The sequence below is a fragment of the Fundulus heteroclitus genome, chromosome 17 (genome assembly GCF_011125445.2).
Source record: "Fundulus heteroclitus isolate FHET01 chromosome 17, MU-UCD_Fhet_4.1, whole genome shotgun sequence".
NCBI lineage: Eukaryota > Metazoa > Chordata > Actinopteri > Cyprinodontiformes > Fundulidae > Fundulus > Fundulus heteroclitus.
In genome coordinates, this window is record NC_046377.1 from 21,619,537 (window position 1) to 21,636,618 (window position 17,082).

General features: G+C 39.7%; 1 protein-coding gene across 2 annotated transcripts in view; it reads right to left on the minus strand.

Annotated features, from left to right (window-relative positions):
• cpm (carboxypeptidase M) overlaps positions 1–17,082 on the minus strand; it is a 42,100-nt gene that overhangs the window by 18,515 nt on the left and 6,503 nt on the right. The window contains exons 2-4 of one of the 2 annotated variants that reach the window (XM_012878279.3): positions 12,722–12,871; positions 9,804–9,977; positions 5,263–5,360 (exon numbers count right to left, since the gene is read on the minus strand). In XM_012878279.3, coding sequence (XP_012733733.2) covers positions 5,263–5,360; positions 9,804–9,963 — 258 coding nt within the window. In that variant the 5' untranslated portion in view covers positions 9,964–9,977; positions 12,722–12,871. Of the gene's footprint in view, positions 1–5,262; positions 5,361–7,383; positions 7,682–9,803; positions 9,978–12,721; positions 12,872–17,082 lie in introns of those variants that run through there. The other variant, XM_021324416.2, reaches the window with a different exon arrangement.

Consider the following 17,082-nt stretch of genomic DNA (forward strand, 5'->3'; position numbering starts at 1 on the left):
TCCCTGCCTCTACATACCTGACCTAAATAAATGGGTGATTAACAAACCTCTGCAGACCTTGACGGTTTGATTCAGGCGCGGTGAAGCAGACACCCAGGGTTGGAGACCCTTGCCCTACGCAGTCATCAATAGAGACGGTCTCAATGCGGAGACATGATACGGGACCAGTGCAGTTCTCATATCTGCATTCTTAGGGGCCAAACTCTGTCCTCTAAGATGTCAGTGCTGAACCCAACAGAGCGGAGTTTATCAGAGACTCCTCCCAGGACTTTGGGAGTGGAGACGATTGGAAGGGTCTGCCTGTCGTCCCACGGCTGCTCTGCCACAGATAATCGTTAAGGAATCAGACGGCAAGGGTGAGTGACCAGGTGAGCTACATGAGAAGGTGCAGCCAAGCTGATGTGGTTCTTTACGATTCTTCTGAGGCCCCTTTATGATAGGAGAACAAACTGTTAAATGGTCTGAATGTCTGTTTTCTTCTTCTTGGCAGAGATACCAATGTTAAGGCAAGTTTTTCATAGTTGCAGTCCACAAATGCATTCTTCTTACAAAGAGGAACCATTTATGAAAATCAAAGCATTATTGACAGGAAGTATCATTTCAACAAAGAGATACTGGACCAAACAGAAACACCCTCATCAAGGCCATCAATGAACTTCATAATGCCAGGCAAGTCATTGCTTCTTCCACACAGCTGACGGTAGAAAAGTTTAATAACCAGTATGCCAGCACGCGCCCGCTTGGTTTCCAACAACGGTAATAAGCCGCTGAAGGAATCCCAATGAGGTTGTCCACCACAGGAGCTAAAACCAAGTAAAGACGGGGATTCCAGAGAAGCCTAAAAGGAGTCACAGATGAGATCTTCTGAGCTAAAGGTATTCTACACTGCAAAAATGGATCTAAAAATAAGTAAAATGTTCTTAAAGTTAGTGTATTTGTCCTTGATTTGAGCAGGTAAATAAGATTATCTGCCAGTGGAATGAATATTTTTACCCCCTAAAATAAGATAATAGACATCCTGGACTTGAAATAAGATGATAGAGATGAGTTTTTCCTATTTTAAGTGCAAAAATCTTATTCCATTGGCAAATCATCTCATTTACCTGCTCAATTAAGGACAAATGCATTAATTTTAAGAACATTTTACTTATTTTTAGTTCCGTTTTTGCAGTGTACTCTACATCTTTAACGCCAGCATGGCAGTTCGGGCCACCTCTACCCCTCATAGAGAACGCCAGCAGACCGTTCTGGCCAGTTTAGATAAGAAGAATTGGCCCGCAGAGTCTTGTTTACCTTGCTGTGCATTAGCAGATGGGGGCCCAGATTCTGCTTCTCATGGAGGTGAAAGTGGGACTTTGTTAAAATTGTCTTCAGAGAGACGGCTGGTGGAGACAGAGAGATCCAGGGGGGAGTTTGTAGTTAAACTAGCTTTATAAAACTAATAAACATGATGAGCAGATATGTTGTTGATGCAGGAAGGTGGAGAAGTTGTTGCTTCTGTGAAATAATTCTGTTTTGGCTTTTGGTGAGAGCATCGATGGATCCTCCGTGGTTCACCGCAAAAAGGGACTAAAAGTAAGTAACATTTTCTTAAAATTAGTGTATTTTCCTTGATTTGAGCAGCTAAATAAGACTATTTGCCAATGGAATGAGTATTTTTACCCCTAAAACAAGAAGATAATTAGATATCCTGCACTAGAAATAATATGATGGAGAGGAATAGTTCCTATTTCAAGTGTAATATTTTTTAATTAAAGTGACAAATAGCCTCATTTACCTGCTTAAATCAAGGAAAATACACTCATTTTAAGAAAACCGTACTTACTTTTGGTTTCCTGATGAAGCATTGTTGAGTGTGGAGCTAAATCAGGTTTGCTGTCGAGCTCTTCCCTTATTGGCAGCTCTCCTGATTTACTCTTTGAATTATTAAAACCTTTTTTAACTCGTCACCCGCCCGCCTCTGTCTGCTTTAGTCACAGCGTTTTAACCTCCTCCAACCGTTTTTACAGTGACCAAAAGCTTGCTTGTGTCTCTGGTATCCGTAAAGAACTATACCAGCATTCATAAACAAATATAATAAAGTCAGGAGAATGAAGCCAAAGGGATACGGAGATAAACTCTTAATATTACAAAAATAAAAATATTACGAATATAAAGGATATTGTGAGATTAAAGTCCCTCTGAGTAACTGAATCTAACAGATTTGCCACATTCAACATGGCGGACGCTCTGACTAATCCGCAGCAGAATAGACGCCGCCCAACGAGGCGTCTGCGTATATAATGTCTATGAACATAAGCATTCATGTGTTATTTACGCTGGTGACACCAAGCTATACATAAGAACCTTTCAAAGTTTTAAGACCGATAAGATTCCCTTTTATGAACAATGTGTGCTTTTACCTCTGATTTACACATTTAATAAAGGCCTTTCTGTGAATAATTTTCATCGTTTCTTTGCTCTTTTCTCCATGGCTGGCATCGTTAACTGAATCATTTAAATACACAAACATTCAGGAGTTGCTTAATGACCATTTGTGGTTGAATCTGGGCGCGTCGAGGGCAGAACATGAAGAGGAACCTGGTACCAAACGTTCAGGTGTCGCTGGGATCTGTAAAGCACACTGCAAAAACAGATCTAAAAATAAGTAAAATGTTAGTGTATTTGTCCTTGATTTGAGCAGGTAAATAAGATTATCTGCCAATGGAATGAGTATTTTTACCCCTAAAATAAGATAATTAGACATCCTGCACTGGAAATAAGATGGAGATGAGTTGTTCCTATTTTAAGTGCAAAAATCTTGTTCCATTGGGAAATTATCTTATTTACCTGCTCAAATCAAGGACAAATACACAAATTTTAAGTATATTTTATTTATTTTAAGTTCCGTTTTTGCAGTGGAAAATTGCTGCTGGTGCTGCGTGCCGTATATAGTTCACGAACACTTTTAGCACCGATTCTACGCAATGTTCACACTGACGATGCATCTGATCAGCAGAACCTGGATTTCTCTCTCAAATCCAACAGAAGCTGCAGGTGCGTACTTTCTGTTACCACAGCTTGCAGAAAAGTAGAGATCAGCAGGTTGAAATGTGTTAACGCTGAAGCAGAGACGTCTCAGAGTCAGCGGGGTTATAAAGTCTGCGGCTCGGCCTCAGAGGAGTCAAACTTCAGCCTCACGTGAAGTCACCCACAGACGTGCTGGTCAGACAGCGAAGGCAACGTGAGACGGTTGTCCTGTAACATGTCTGTGTGTGTGTGTGTGTGTGTGTGTGGACTGAGTGGGAAGAAAGGAGGTCTTTTTCCGGACGTTTCCTCTGCGCCGACACACTCCGCTGGTTCTGTTTACTGACTCCGTGTGTGACAGACTGCTGTGTGTCCAGACGTGACTCGTCTCTCTAACAAACCACCTTCCCATCGACTCGCACACATTAGCAGCGCTGTCACCCCCGGCCTCTGTAACCACAGCTACCAGATGCTAATCAGCAGCCTCCGAAGGATTCCGTTACGCGGGTTTTTAAACGGTCGTTTCTCGACTGTTTAACAGGAAGTGATGTGAAAACACAGCACATGTGCACCAGTCTGTTTCAGTTAAGCTGAATTTATCCTCGCTGGTGTCAGCGGACCTCAGACGAGTTATCATCTGTCACGCATCTACCCTGTTGACCCTAAACGCATCATTATAGTTGTTAAAGTGTAATATATAGGTGCTGGGTCCCAGGTATTAAATGTTCACTTATATACAAAAAGGCTATAATTTATTTATTTACTTTCTTTTTTAGGTATCACATTACACCTGTCAGCTTAAATAATAATACATATGATTTAGCAATGGTATCAAGGTGTTACACGATTGTATCTGTTGCTTTATGTCTATTGGTTGTGCTGTTCTTTTTGTGTCTCTTTCCAGGTGACGGAGCAGACAGAGGACGTTTTATCATTCTCTTCCTTTTATCTCTTCTTTCTTTCACCTCTTCTTTCTCTTTTTTTTCTCTTCTTGTTCTTCCTTTACTCTCCTACTTTCCCATTGTAGTGTCCATATAATTTGAAATTCTCCCTGCAGGAATCACAATAAAGCTATTTACATGCATAAATCAAGCGGAGCATTATGGCGAAAGCTGTTTGCTCCACTTGTGAAAGTAAAATCTGTCAAGCTCTATTTGGCATTAAGATATCAATTTTTATTGCCACATTGCTAGACAGGACACTGGGAAGAAAAAGAAAAAATAAGTGTAATATATAGAGGATTAACATCTGTAGACCAAAACATGTCCTCATTCTTTTTTGCTATATAACTCAAGCTCATTCAGATTGTATGGAGAACATCTGTTTGTCACAGATCCTTTGCTGGACTTTGACTAGGCCATCCTGACCCATAAATGTACTTTGATCTAAATCCTGGTGGGACTAACGGCTGCTTCTATGATTAATGCTTTCCCCGCCCGGCCTGTCAGCTTAGTCAGGCGGCCATGTTTTGGTAGTCATGTCATCTTAGGAGGACGGATCAAGACGGCAGCAGATGGGTGTAAACTGCATGCACAGGGAGGGAAGAAGCTCCTCCTGTCTGAGAAAACAATGTAGGATGGGTGGAGATTCTGCAGGACGAACAGATAAAACCCATTTCTGATTTTCTGGGGTATTTGCTTGGATGAGTCCTGCTTCATTTCAGCAGTCATGCATCCTGATCCAACCCAGTTTTTCCCAAGAACAAAACGGGATAAAAAACATCCGCCAAGGTCAATGTCTTCCATAAAAGCAGAAGCAGCTTGGTGATGATCTGGGAGTTTTCCACTATGATTCAGCACTATGAAAAAATGCCAAGCTGGTAAAACGAAGAAGCTCAAAAACCAGAACTGTGAAATGATGAAGCCGCGGTGAGGAAACGCCTCGGATCCGAACCCCACTGAGAACCTGCGGTCAGTTCTCTAAAAGCAGGAGGAGTAAAAGGGAAGTTTTGATCTGAATGAAATGTGTCTGAGGAACAGTGTAAATATGTTTCTTTTCTCTCGCCGTTTCCTGTCTGTTGGTTCCGTTGAATAAATCCCCGTCCGCGGTTTACTGATGTTGACTCAGCCTGCTGTCCGTTTTCATCCGATGATAATACAGGCCACCCTGCAGTCTGTTGTTCGGACACAAAGGAGTTCATGGACTGTGTCGGACTCTGAAAGGCTTTTGTGGATCTCTTTAGTGAGCGCACAGAGCCGCTTCCTGCCCAACAGGGAGGGTTCTGTTGGACCCGTGTATGTGCGCGTGTTCTCTTACCTCGTTTCCATGCATGTTCGCCACATATTTGAACTCTGGGACGCCGACGGTGTGGTGGCGAGGGCTGAGGCCCAGAGCCAACACCCATAGCTGCTGTCCTGTGGACACAGAGAGGAAAAAGATGATTTATCAGCGGACGGGTCCGACTTTATGCCGTTCTGATCATCTGCTGCTTTTTAGCCCGTTTATGATGTAAATCATTCAGACAGGAGGCTGGCCTTAACAGTACATGATGGATGGATGGATGGATGGATGGATAGAAGGATGGATAAATGGATGGATGAATTCATTGATGGATGGATGGATAAATGGATTGATGGATAAATGGATGGATGAATTGATGGAAGGACAGATGGATGGATGGATGAATTGATGGATTGATGAACGGTTTGATGGATAGCTGGATGGATGGATGAATTGACAGATGAATAAATGGATGGATGATTAAATGGATGGATGAATGGCTGGATGTATGTATGAGTTATTGGATGGATGGATAGATGAATGGATGGATGGACGGATGTGTGGATGGATGGATAAATGATGGATAGATGGATGGATGGATGAATTCATTGATGGATGGATGGATGGATGGATGGATGGATGGATGAATGGATTGATGGATAAATAGATGGATGAATGGATTGATGGATAAATAGATAGATGAATTGATTGATGGATAGAAGGATGGATAGATGAATGGGTGGGTATCTTTGCATCCATGAATTGATGGATGAATGAATGGATGGATAAATGGATGGATGAATTCATTGATGGATAAATGGATGGATGAATTGATGGATGGACAGATGGATGGATGGATGAATTGACATAAATAAATGGATGGATGAATGGCTGGATGGATGGACGGATGGATGAATTGATGGAAGAATGAATGAATGAATGGATGGATGAATGAATGGATGAAGTGATGGATGAGTTGATGGATGGATGAATGGCTGGATGGATGTATGAGTTAATGGATGGGTGGATAGATGAATTGATGGATGAATAAATGGATGGATGAAATGGATGGATGAAATGATGGATAAACGGATGAATGGATACTACTTATCCAGACCTGGGAAAAAGTGAATTTCAGGTTATACCAGATTGTTCTAAGGAAAACATCCTAAACAGGAATCTCTGCTTCACTGCGTGGAGGAGAAGTTCTTTAAAAACCAAAATCCTTCACATTCATAGATTTTAGAACTCAGATTAATGACGGAGCCTTTCTTGTTTTGAGCCTTTCTCAGCAGGATCTGGAAAAACTAATCCATGCGTTTATTTTTAGTCGAATTGATTACTGCAACGGTGTTTTCACAGGTCTGCCTAAAAAGTGGATCAGACAGCTGCAGCTGATCCAGAACGCTGCTGCACGCGTCCTCACTAAGACTAAGAACGTAGAGCACATAACCCCAGTTCTAAAGTCCTTCCATGGCTCCCTGTATCTCAGAGAATAGACTTTAAAATACTTCTGTTAGTCTATAAATCCCTAAATGGCTTAGCACCTAAATACATCACAGACTTGTTATCAGTGTATCAATCATCCAGACCACTCAGGTCTTCTGGCTCCAGCCTGCTCTGCATACCTAGAACCAGAACTAAACAAGGAGAAGCAGCATTTAGTTCCTATGCTCCGCTGATCTGGAACAAACTTCCAGAAAACTGTAAAAGTGCGGAAAGCCTGAGTTCTTTTAAATCAAGATTAAAAACACATCTGTTTAAAATTGCCTTTGACTGTTCTAGTTAAACAGTTTTACTGTTTTTAATGTTCTTTTTTGTTACTACATTCTATCCCTACTTGCTTTTATTCTATTTTCTATCTACATTTTATTATTTTGCTATATCTTAATCATGTAAAGCACTTTGTATTGTCTTGTACTGAATTGTGCTATATAAATAAATTTGCCTTGCCTTGCCTTGTTTTGATTTTACAGCATGCACCTTTAACTCATCGACTCTTCCAGGTCTAATTCAGTTAAAAACCCGAATAAAAAAAACTTGCTGTGGCAGTTTTTCTTTCCATATAAACACAACAACTACAACTAGTTTGAAAGCGCTGCTTGGAACTAATTTACTGAATGGAGCCGTGCGAGCCTGGACACGTCTTGTACTCACGCTCTCAGAGAGGTGAATCACAGAGAAGTGTGGACTCGTCACCGCAGCAGCCCACGGGAAAAGGTTGCTCTGCCCAGAGCCACGGGGCGTGACCAGAAAAACAAAACCACGGTTTTAGCAGTTTGGAAAGAGGCCAGTTGGTGTCCTGGATTAGCTCTGATTAGCCGTGTGTGTCAGTCTGTGTGTCTGCGCGTGATTAGCCTGATTAAAGCGTCCCAGATTAAAGCAGCAGCCGTCTTCTGCCCCGTCATTTGATCGCAGCAGCAGACACCCGGCCGGTGTCCAGGTTGCTACAGTGACAGACACCTGATACTTCAGCGCTAAATGGTCAGCCTGCATCGGTGTGTGCAGAGCAACCTGCCTACAGGTGGACACAAATAACTTCAGATGCAGACTTTAAAAGCACTGCAAAAACAGAACTAAAAAATAGTAAAATTTTCCTAAAATGAGTGTATTTATCCTTGATTTGAGCAGGTAAATAAGATGATTTGCCAATGGAATGAGATTTTTCTACTTAAAATAGGAACAATTCCTCTCCATCATCTTATTTCAAGTGCAAGATGTCTAATTATCTTATTTTAGGTGCAAAGATACTCATTCCATTGACAGATAATCTTATCTACTGGCTCAAATCAAGGACGAATAGACTAACTTTAAGAATATTTTACTTGTTTTTAGATCCGTTTTTGCAGTGAGATTTTGTGCCTTTTTGTAAAACATTTAGAGGATTTTCCAGGGATGGAAATTGCAATATTAATGTCTCGTTGTGCTGAAATGGACCCAAAAGACCTGCAGTGGGAATTATTGCTAATTGTGGTTCTACTCTCAGGGGCCCTGAATACAGATGCATGGCTTTCTATTTAAACCATGCTTCACATTACATACACTGCAAAATCTAAACTAAAAACAAGTACAATTTTCTTAAACTGAGTGTTGTCCTTGATTTGAGCACGCAAATAAGATGATTTGCCAATGGAATAAGATTTCTGCACTTAAAATAAGAACAACTCATCTCCATCATCATATTTGAAGTGCAGTATATCTAACTATCTTATTTTAGGGGTTAAAATACTCATTCCATTGGCAGATGGTCTTATTTACCTGCTCAAATCAAGTACAAAGACACTAAGCTCAAGTAAATTTGACTTATTTTTAGTTCTGTTTTTGCAGTGTAGAACTTTGTGTCACATAAAATCACAGTATATACATTAAAGTGACAAACTATGGACAAGTTCAAGTGCTATGAAGGCTTTTGCAAAGAACTGTAAAACCAACTTTGATCTAAATTTATCCACAGGCACCAAACTAAGTCCGTATTCAGAGCCAAATCAGATGCTGCAATCTTTAAAAAACGTTGTTTGTTTTCTGCTCATGCACTACAGCCGCACACTGCAAAAAGGAAACTAGAGGTAAGTAACAGTTTCTTGAAATTAGTGCATTTATCCTTGATTTGAGCAGGTAAATAAGATGGTTTGCCAATGGAATGAGTATTTTTACCCCTAAAATAAGATAATTCAATGAAATAAATTGATGGAAATGATTTGTTTCTATTTAAGTTAAAAAATCTTATTACATTGGAATATCATTTAAACTTGTCAGCTAAACTCAAGGACAAATACACTAACTTCAAGAAAATTGTACTTACTTTTTAGTTCCCTTTTTGCTGTGGTCAGAGGGAGAAAAGATCTGAAACCAGTCCAGAACCCTGCACTGCAAAAACGGAACTAAAAATAAGTAAAATGTCCTTATAATTAGTGCATTTGTCCTTATTTGAGCATGTTAATAAGATGATTTGCCAATGGAATAAGATTTTTGTACTTAAAATAGGAACAACTCATCTCCATCATCTTCTTTCAAGTCCAGGATGTCTAATTATCTTATTTAAGGGGTCAAAATTCTCATTTCATTGGCAAATAATCTTCTTTACCTGCTCAAATCAAGGACAAATATACTAACTTTAAGAACATTTTACTTATTTTTAGATCCATTTTTGCAGTGTACTCCTGCAGTGCACACTAAGAACATCAATCATCATTATATATATATATATATATATATATATATATATATATATATATATATATATATATATATATATATATATATATATATATATATATATATATATATATATAAATAAAAGCAGGGGAGTGGAACCCCACATGAAAACCTGACTGAGCTTGAGCTGTTTTGTTAAGAAGAGACAAAAACCATCAATCTGTAGGTGTTTGAAGCTGCTGGAGAGATGCCCTGCAGCTTGGACATCTGTTCCTGTTGATCATGTGTGGACAAAACTTCCAGAAAGATACTTTATCATTGTTATTAATAAACTGAGTGTTTTGCTTGAATGCTTTTAGAGCTGCAGCTCTGCAGATGCTAACCCTCAGCATGTCCGTCACAAACCCAACTGCTGCCGTTACCTTTGACCGACTTGCCGATGCTGTACAGGTGTGTGATGTCGGGGTTGGCGGCGCTGACCTGGAAGAGGTACTGCTCGATCTCGCTGTTGCTGTGGTAACGGAACTCCAGCATCAAGGTGGGGACGAAGAGGAGGAGGAGGAAGAGGAGGGATGACGACATCCCTGCAGAGTCACCTGGAGGACAGAAACAGAGCAGGTGTGATGTTGGATGTAGTTTAGATTTTTTCTTTACTATATTTCTCTCATTTTATTAATTTTTGGTTTTAATAAACTGTCGGCGGTTTTAACGGTTGCTGCATTTCAGGAGCACAGATGTTCTGCTGTGATTAAACTGCAGGAGCAGAACCACGAAACAAACAAGCCATGTTCATATCAGCAGGTTTTCTCACTGGTTTTAAGTTAACAGCCAGCTTTAGGGTAAAAGGTCTCCTGCAGCAAGAGCTTTCACCCCCACCCACCGGCCGTTTAAATTAGGCCTTATAATATAACAATATTCAACTAGTAACTTCTAAAACTGGGTGTTAATAAATTGGAATTAACTATACTGCATGTTGTAAAATTTATTGTAATCACAAGGTCCATTAATTTATGATAATGGAAACCTCATTGGGTATTATCCCGCTTATACCACAGAATAAATAAATATTAAATCAATTATTAATACAGAAAAAAAAGGTTAGTGTTAAAAATCGTACGTTTTCACAACAAGCGGCTGGGGAAATTATTGAATATGTCAGCGCAATAGTTCAGAACAATAAGTCTATCTGACCAGAACTTTTTTCATAGGTGTCCTGCAACACTTTTTAATGGACACCCTGCATCCAATCAGAATCCAGTATTCACCCAGACCGTGGTATGAATTAATTTGTTTTCCAAAAGATGAACATTATATAAGTAGACAGTTTAAAATTAAATTGCATTGCTGGAGTGCTTTCTATGTAGGATTTTGTGAATATGATTCTTCTGAAATAAATGAAAACACATTAAATTAGAATTAAAGAACCCCTCTGGGAAGCACACGCTGACACTTCAGTCTTAATCTAATTTTATTAATGCATGCATGGATTAAATTTTGGATAGTATTTGGATAGTGTTCTGATCTAACTTTATTTGTATTACATTAAAAATTGGTTAAATTGGACTTACATTAACATAATTTGACATTAAATCTGTGTTTATTTTCATTAATTTCATTTGTGTTGTGAACTGGCACAATAAAAATCTAATGAAGTCAATTTAATTAATTTAAATAAATGAAAATAAATCACCTTATGGTGCCCCCAGTGGTCAAAACGCCAGGATGGTCATTTATTTGGAGTCATTTCTAAAGTTGTGAGCGGATTGTTAGTTTTCGTCATCTTCTGCTCTGCGTTTGGTCTCATTCATCTTCACTGGAGATAATTCAGCTGCTTGGTTGAAAAGTCCATTGCTCTGCACACCTAAACACCGTCTGGGTCGCTAAATTCTCCTTTTTAAGGCAAGCGAAAGGGGACAAAAACTCTGTGGTCCACTTTTAGGGGGAGGCTAGTTGGACCAGAGAGAAACATTTGTGAAGTTTGTCTGTAACTGGCAATAATCTGCAGGACTGGTTGCTGGTAACTGAGCCTTAACATCAGTTCAAAGTTTAACCTGTTGGTTTAGTTTAACTGAACTGTCTGTCCTCAGGCCCTGGGTCCTGATTGGCTGAATAGCTTCCTGTTTTGTCGCCTCTGCTGCTGAAGAGTAAAACTGTAATCACACCCTTCAGGAATGCTGCCAGGGTTTAAAAAGAGGTTACAGGCATCGCCTAAAAACCTAAGAAACACTCATCTGTGACCTGACTTCAATGTCTCCTAATTTATCCTGCATGTCCTGCAGAGGAAACAAGGGAAAATCACAGCAGCAGACTTTAAAGAACTATCTGAACAAAACGGAAACAAGATGCTAAGGTTTAACCAGCGCAGTCTGTGAAAAATAGTCAAAGAAGTTGTAATTATTGGACATCAAACTCCATTGGAAAATGGCATTTATAGTACATGTATTGGAAAGAAAAATGTTTTGCAACTATTCCCTCTTTTAAAGAATTGACATACTGCAGCAATATAAAAGAAAAAGCATAAAAACATCTATATTTTTATTTTTCCCTCATCCGTCAAGCCATAAATATGATTATAAAAGCCCTAAAGGTTCTCAGTATGATGTTCTTTGCATCGCCCCCAGTGAATAAATGAGTAAACTTTTTAATGCCATTAAACTGACTTAATATCACTTAACAGAAGTTTTAACTTGGGTGGTCGAACTTGCATTCAATTACTAGAAAATTTCAACTGAAATGCAAATGATATCCTTCTAAAAAAAAAAAAAAAAAAGGAAAAATAATTCTTTATTATAAACAAATTAACATACATGGATTATATTTACAGCTGGCCTGAAAAAGTCGTGAATTTCTGTGGTCAGGTGGTTGAATTAGCAGCAAAAAATGTCCCCCACACCCAATAAAATGCAACTATTGAATAATATATAAAGATTTTAAAATGAGAATTAGTACAAAGGTTTGATGGTGAAATCAGTAGGTTCCTCCTCAAAGGTGGAATGAATGAACGCCGAAACAATGATTGAATAAATAAACGCGTTTTTAAAGGGCCCTGCGTCTTTAATTAGTTTAATTATTAAATGCTAATGAGAGAAGTAGATTTCAGCTGAAGCTCAGCCATTCCTCGGATTTTCAGAAAACAGTTAAACTCCATGCAGCAGTAGACATCACGTCAATAATGACTTTAATTACTTAATAAACCACAGAAATGCCAAAAGGTGCCACATAAACCGGGGCGCTGGGAGACAAACGACCGCGTTGCTGCTCAAGGGTTCTGGAACCGAACCGGTTCGGTTTCAGAACCCGGCAGAGTTCTGGCAACAGACGGACAGCACCGGCGTCTTACCTGTCCGCCACCGGCCGTGTCCCAGCTGGGCTCAGCGAGTCGCCGGTACCGGCACACCGACGCATCTGTCCGCTGCTCCTTCAGGGAGCGCTGCTCATTCACCGCCGGCGCCTCCCTGAGTCCCTCCAGGAGGGGCGGAGCTTAGCCGCCCTACAGGTTCATGAATGAAACAGAGCGCCGATTCAGTCCGTTTTAATTAATTCACCTCATTTACATTCTAGTTTCACTGGCCGTGCATGGAGCACAGGCTATAAATAAATCACTCAACGGAAGTTATTCACCAGGCATTCATCATTTAATCTGATCATAAATGTATACTTCTTACTCAGACATGCGTCTGATCCACAAGAACTGAATTTTGTTGAAGGCAAGGCAAGTTTATTTACATAGCAAAATTCAGTACAAAGACAATGCAAAGTGCTTTACATGATTAAAATATAGCAAAATAAAAACAAGTAGGAATAAAATGTAGACAGAAAATAGAATAAAAGCAAGTAGGGATAGAATGTAGAAACAAAGAAGAACATTAAAAACAGTAAAACAGTTTAACAAGAACAGTCAAAGGCAATCCTAAACAAATGTGTTTTTAATCTTGATTTAAAGGAACTCAGGCTTTCAGCACTTTTCCAGTTTTCTGGAGATTTGTTCCAGATCAGTGGAGCATAGGAACTAAATGCTGCTTCTCCATGCCTGGTTCTGGTTCAGGTTCTGGTTCTGCAGAGCAGGCTGGAGCCAGAAGACCTGAGTGGTCTGGAGGGTTGATGCCCTGATAACAAGTCTGTGATGTATTTAGGTGCTAAGCCATTTAGGAATTTATAGCGGTGTATAGGAATTTATATACCGGTGTTCGTGACGATGGAGGTTCTTTGTCCTCTTTTTGTCCTGCTGAGATCTGGGATGAATCCTCCTGTAGTTCTGACGTTGCCTCTTTCTATGTCAGCTTACTGGCCATCTTTATCTTGGCTTGTTCAGGCTGTACTGGGCTTATCATTTGTTTTGGCACTGGATGAACGTTGTTTTGGAACAAAGCTGATGGCGCATGGTTCACAGAATAGAAGATGTTTGAAATCAGCCGTTTTGCACCTGACCTATTTAGAGAGAAACCATTGCTGCTGAACAGATGTCTCCTGTCCCAAAATATGTTAAAGTTGTCTATGAAGGTTACAGTTGTTTGTTTGCATGTTTTTTCCAGCCATTTGTTTAGCATCAGAATTCTGGAAAAAATCTCATCTCCACAATTAACGGGTGCACGAGGCCCGCTGAGAAACACCTTGACATTAAGGCCATCAACTAAGTTCAACAAACTAATGTAGTCCTCTTTCAATACTTCTGATTTTCTTATCCTGTTGACGTCCCTTAGGGCTTCAGCTTGCGTTATGAGATTTTCCAGGATCGGGCGTTCTTTCAGGATCCTTGGAAGGATGTCTAATACACCAGACACCAGGCCACAGCTCAAAAGGTTGTAAATCAGCACCTCTGTGTTTTTCTTGTTACAGAAATGTTTATTCCCGCTTACAGATCCATTGCCTAATATCAGGGTCCTTGGCCCTGTGGCATGTCTATTCTGTTTTGTCTTAGGATGAAAATCATTGACATACCTCTGATTTTTGTCCTCCTGGGTCACATTTAGGAGCGGAGCGAATCTGTTTAGTAACGGAATTCCAGCATTTCCAGCAGGTTTCCTACTATCATTTGTTGTGAGAACAGTCCCTGTTGTTTCACTTGTCTTGGGACATCTCTTTGTTGTCTCGGCCAGTTTTCTTTGTCTAGGTGTGGGGTTCGTTGATCCTTTGGTCTTGCACCCAGAGTGGTCCAGGGATTCTCATTTTCCTCGGGGAACTGTTTGTTCACTGAGTCGCTGGACTGGTGGTCACCGTTCGGAATCACAGGCAGGATTGTTTCATTTCCATGCGCGGCATTTACATCATAATTCACTTCCAGTCAACATATTTTCAGTTCCATAACAGCTATCTTCTGTAAAAGCTTGTCAAAGTCCATTGTGGTGAAGGTAGGCATCTTTCCAAAATCAAAATCAAAAAATAAGTGAAAGAAAATAAACAAAATAACTAGATCCTACTTTCTGTGGTTTTGGTTAAGAGATAAAAAGGAGATAAAGAGTGAAAGGCAGGAAAATGCAAGCAAGCAGGGAACAGAGAAAAAAGCGTCTGAGCAGGCAGAGAGGCGCAGAGAGGAACAGTTCCTGCTCATCACAACGCAATTTTTTTTTTTTTCTTTTTTTTTTTTTTTTACTTTAAACCAGCTAATAATGCTAATCTTTTACTTTTATAGAGCGATTGAAGAAGAAATTAACTGATTTTAGAAAAGGTTTTGGTCATTTTCTGACCTATAGGGAGAACATATGAAGGAACGTTCCCTGAGGGTTCCCTGCTGGGAACCCAGATTTAGATGGTGACCTTCAGGGAACGTTCTCCATACATCTCCAAAAGGGCACCGTTCACAGTGTGGCCTCCTGGGGACGTTCCTGCATGATTCCCTGAAGGTTAATTGCAACTTTTACAGCGTGGTCCCTAAGAAGGTCTTCACAGAGAACCTATTATAAAGACCCCCTAAAGAATAGTTCAGGAAAACCTCCAAAAAATGCTGTGCAACGGTTTCTTGCAAGTTATAGTGACCCCGAGAGAAGAATCAGGACATAAAGGTTCCATGAAGGTTAGCTGCAGAAGAGGAAAGAAGAATTGACATCAGGAGTGGAGCGATCGTTTTACAAGCCGTTACGGAATCTTCCATCAGAACAGTGAGTTAAAACTACTACCTAGCGTTAGGCAAACCAGAGACAATTATACAGTTTCCACCAGAAGCCAGAACGACATCATATTTAGATCTGCAACAAAAAAACAAACAAAAAAACAAGAACACTCTTTTTAGCAAAGTTAGGAATCATTAAGACAATAAATTGTATAGCAAGCAAATGAGTTTAAAGTAATAATCTTCAGAAACCCTGCAAGCTGCATGTAAAAAAACAATGCATCAATTTAAAATCTAGACATTAAATTGATCAAATCAGTAGCTTTATTTATAGCATAACGAGTAACCAAATATGTTTTCTGAGCAGGTCCAACAAACCACTACATTTATACTAACAAATAAGTAGCTGAGAAGAAAGTTTATTATGTTGATTGTTGATCTGACAATGCAACCAAATCTAAAATAAACTCTTTCAGGTCCTGAAATCTTACTGCCTGAAAGGTTGTCTGTAAGGCTGAACCAGTCAAAATCTGTCATTGCAGAGAAATGTTGCTGCTCTAATAAGCAGTTGCATATTTACATTTGTATAAAACCCAAAGAAAAGAAAGATCGCAATAAAAAAAGGTTAAAATGCACTGATAGAAAGTGTTGCTTTGAACTTTTTACTCCGTCGTTTCTTCAGAAAATTTGATTATTGGTGTAAATGACGAAGTAGGAAAAAAGGAACCAAAACACTTCTGCTTTAGTTTGACCTGAATAAGATAAATTGCTTTTTTAAATGCAAAACTGAGCTGAAATGTCAGAAATATGTCAAGAAAAGGGGGCTTCAGTAGCTGCATGTTGCTTTTAAAGGAGTGTAGCGACATCTGCTGGCTGTAGCTTCACACTGCAGCACAAAGCACCAGCTACACAGGATCTGAGAGGCATACTACTTATCTAGCTTTAAATTTGACTTGCTTGAAGCTAAAAACTTATAGCTAGAGTTAAAATATATCAACTCTATTCTGGTAATAACTAACCTATATGTACTGTCGGTAACTAAGTTTCTTCAAAAGAGATTGGGACACTTTCAGTTATTCACAGAATGTCAAAAATCCTTATTTAGGAGATTTAAGTTAAAGGTTTTGAGACACGGATGATAATTTTTTTTAAATATTTTTTAATACTAAAAGAAGCCTGTATTTGGCTGCTGACTGACCTTCAGGTGTATTATACAAGGGCGCCCCCTTCAGGTTGGGAATGAGTCGCTGCCCTACCTGGAGGAGCTGAAGTGTTTCAGGGCCTTGTTCCAGAGTCAGGAGAACTCTGTGAAACGATGCGAATGCTGTTTTAGTTTGATGCGACACTTCTCGATCTACAGGAGCCAGTTTATCCTTTTTTTTTGGGGGGGGGGGGGGGGGGGGGATCTGGTAATGAAACATTCTCTGCCCACCCCAACAGCTGTTTTAGACACGTCACTGGAAGATTTCTGCAACTGCTGGAACAAAACGTGGCACGTAAACTGGGTTTTAAGCAATCTTCAGAATTGTCTGTTTTTGACCAGGATATATAATTTAAATCCCATACTAAACAGGTGTCCATAGTTTCCTTTTTTCACCTGCGGAATATTACCAAAATTAGAAACATTCTGTGCAGGGGTGATGCTGAAAAACTAG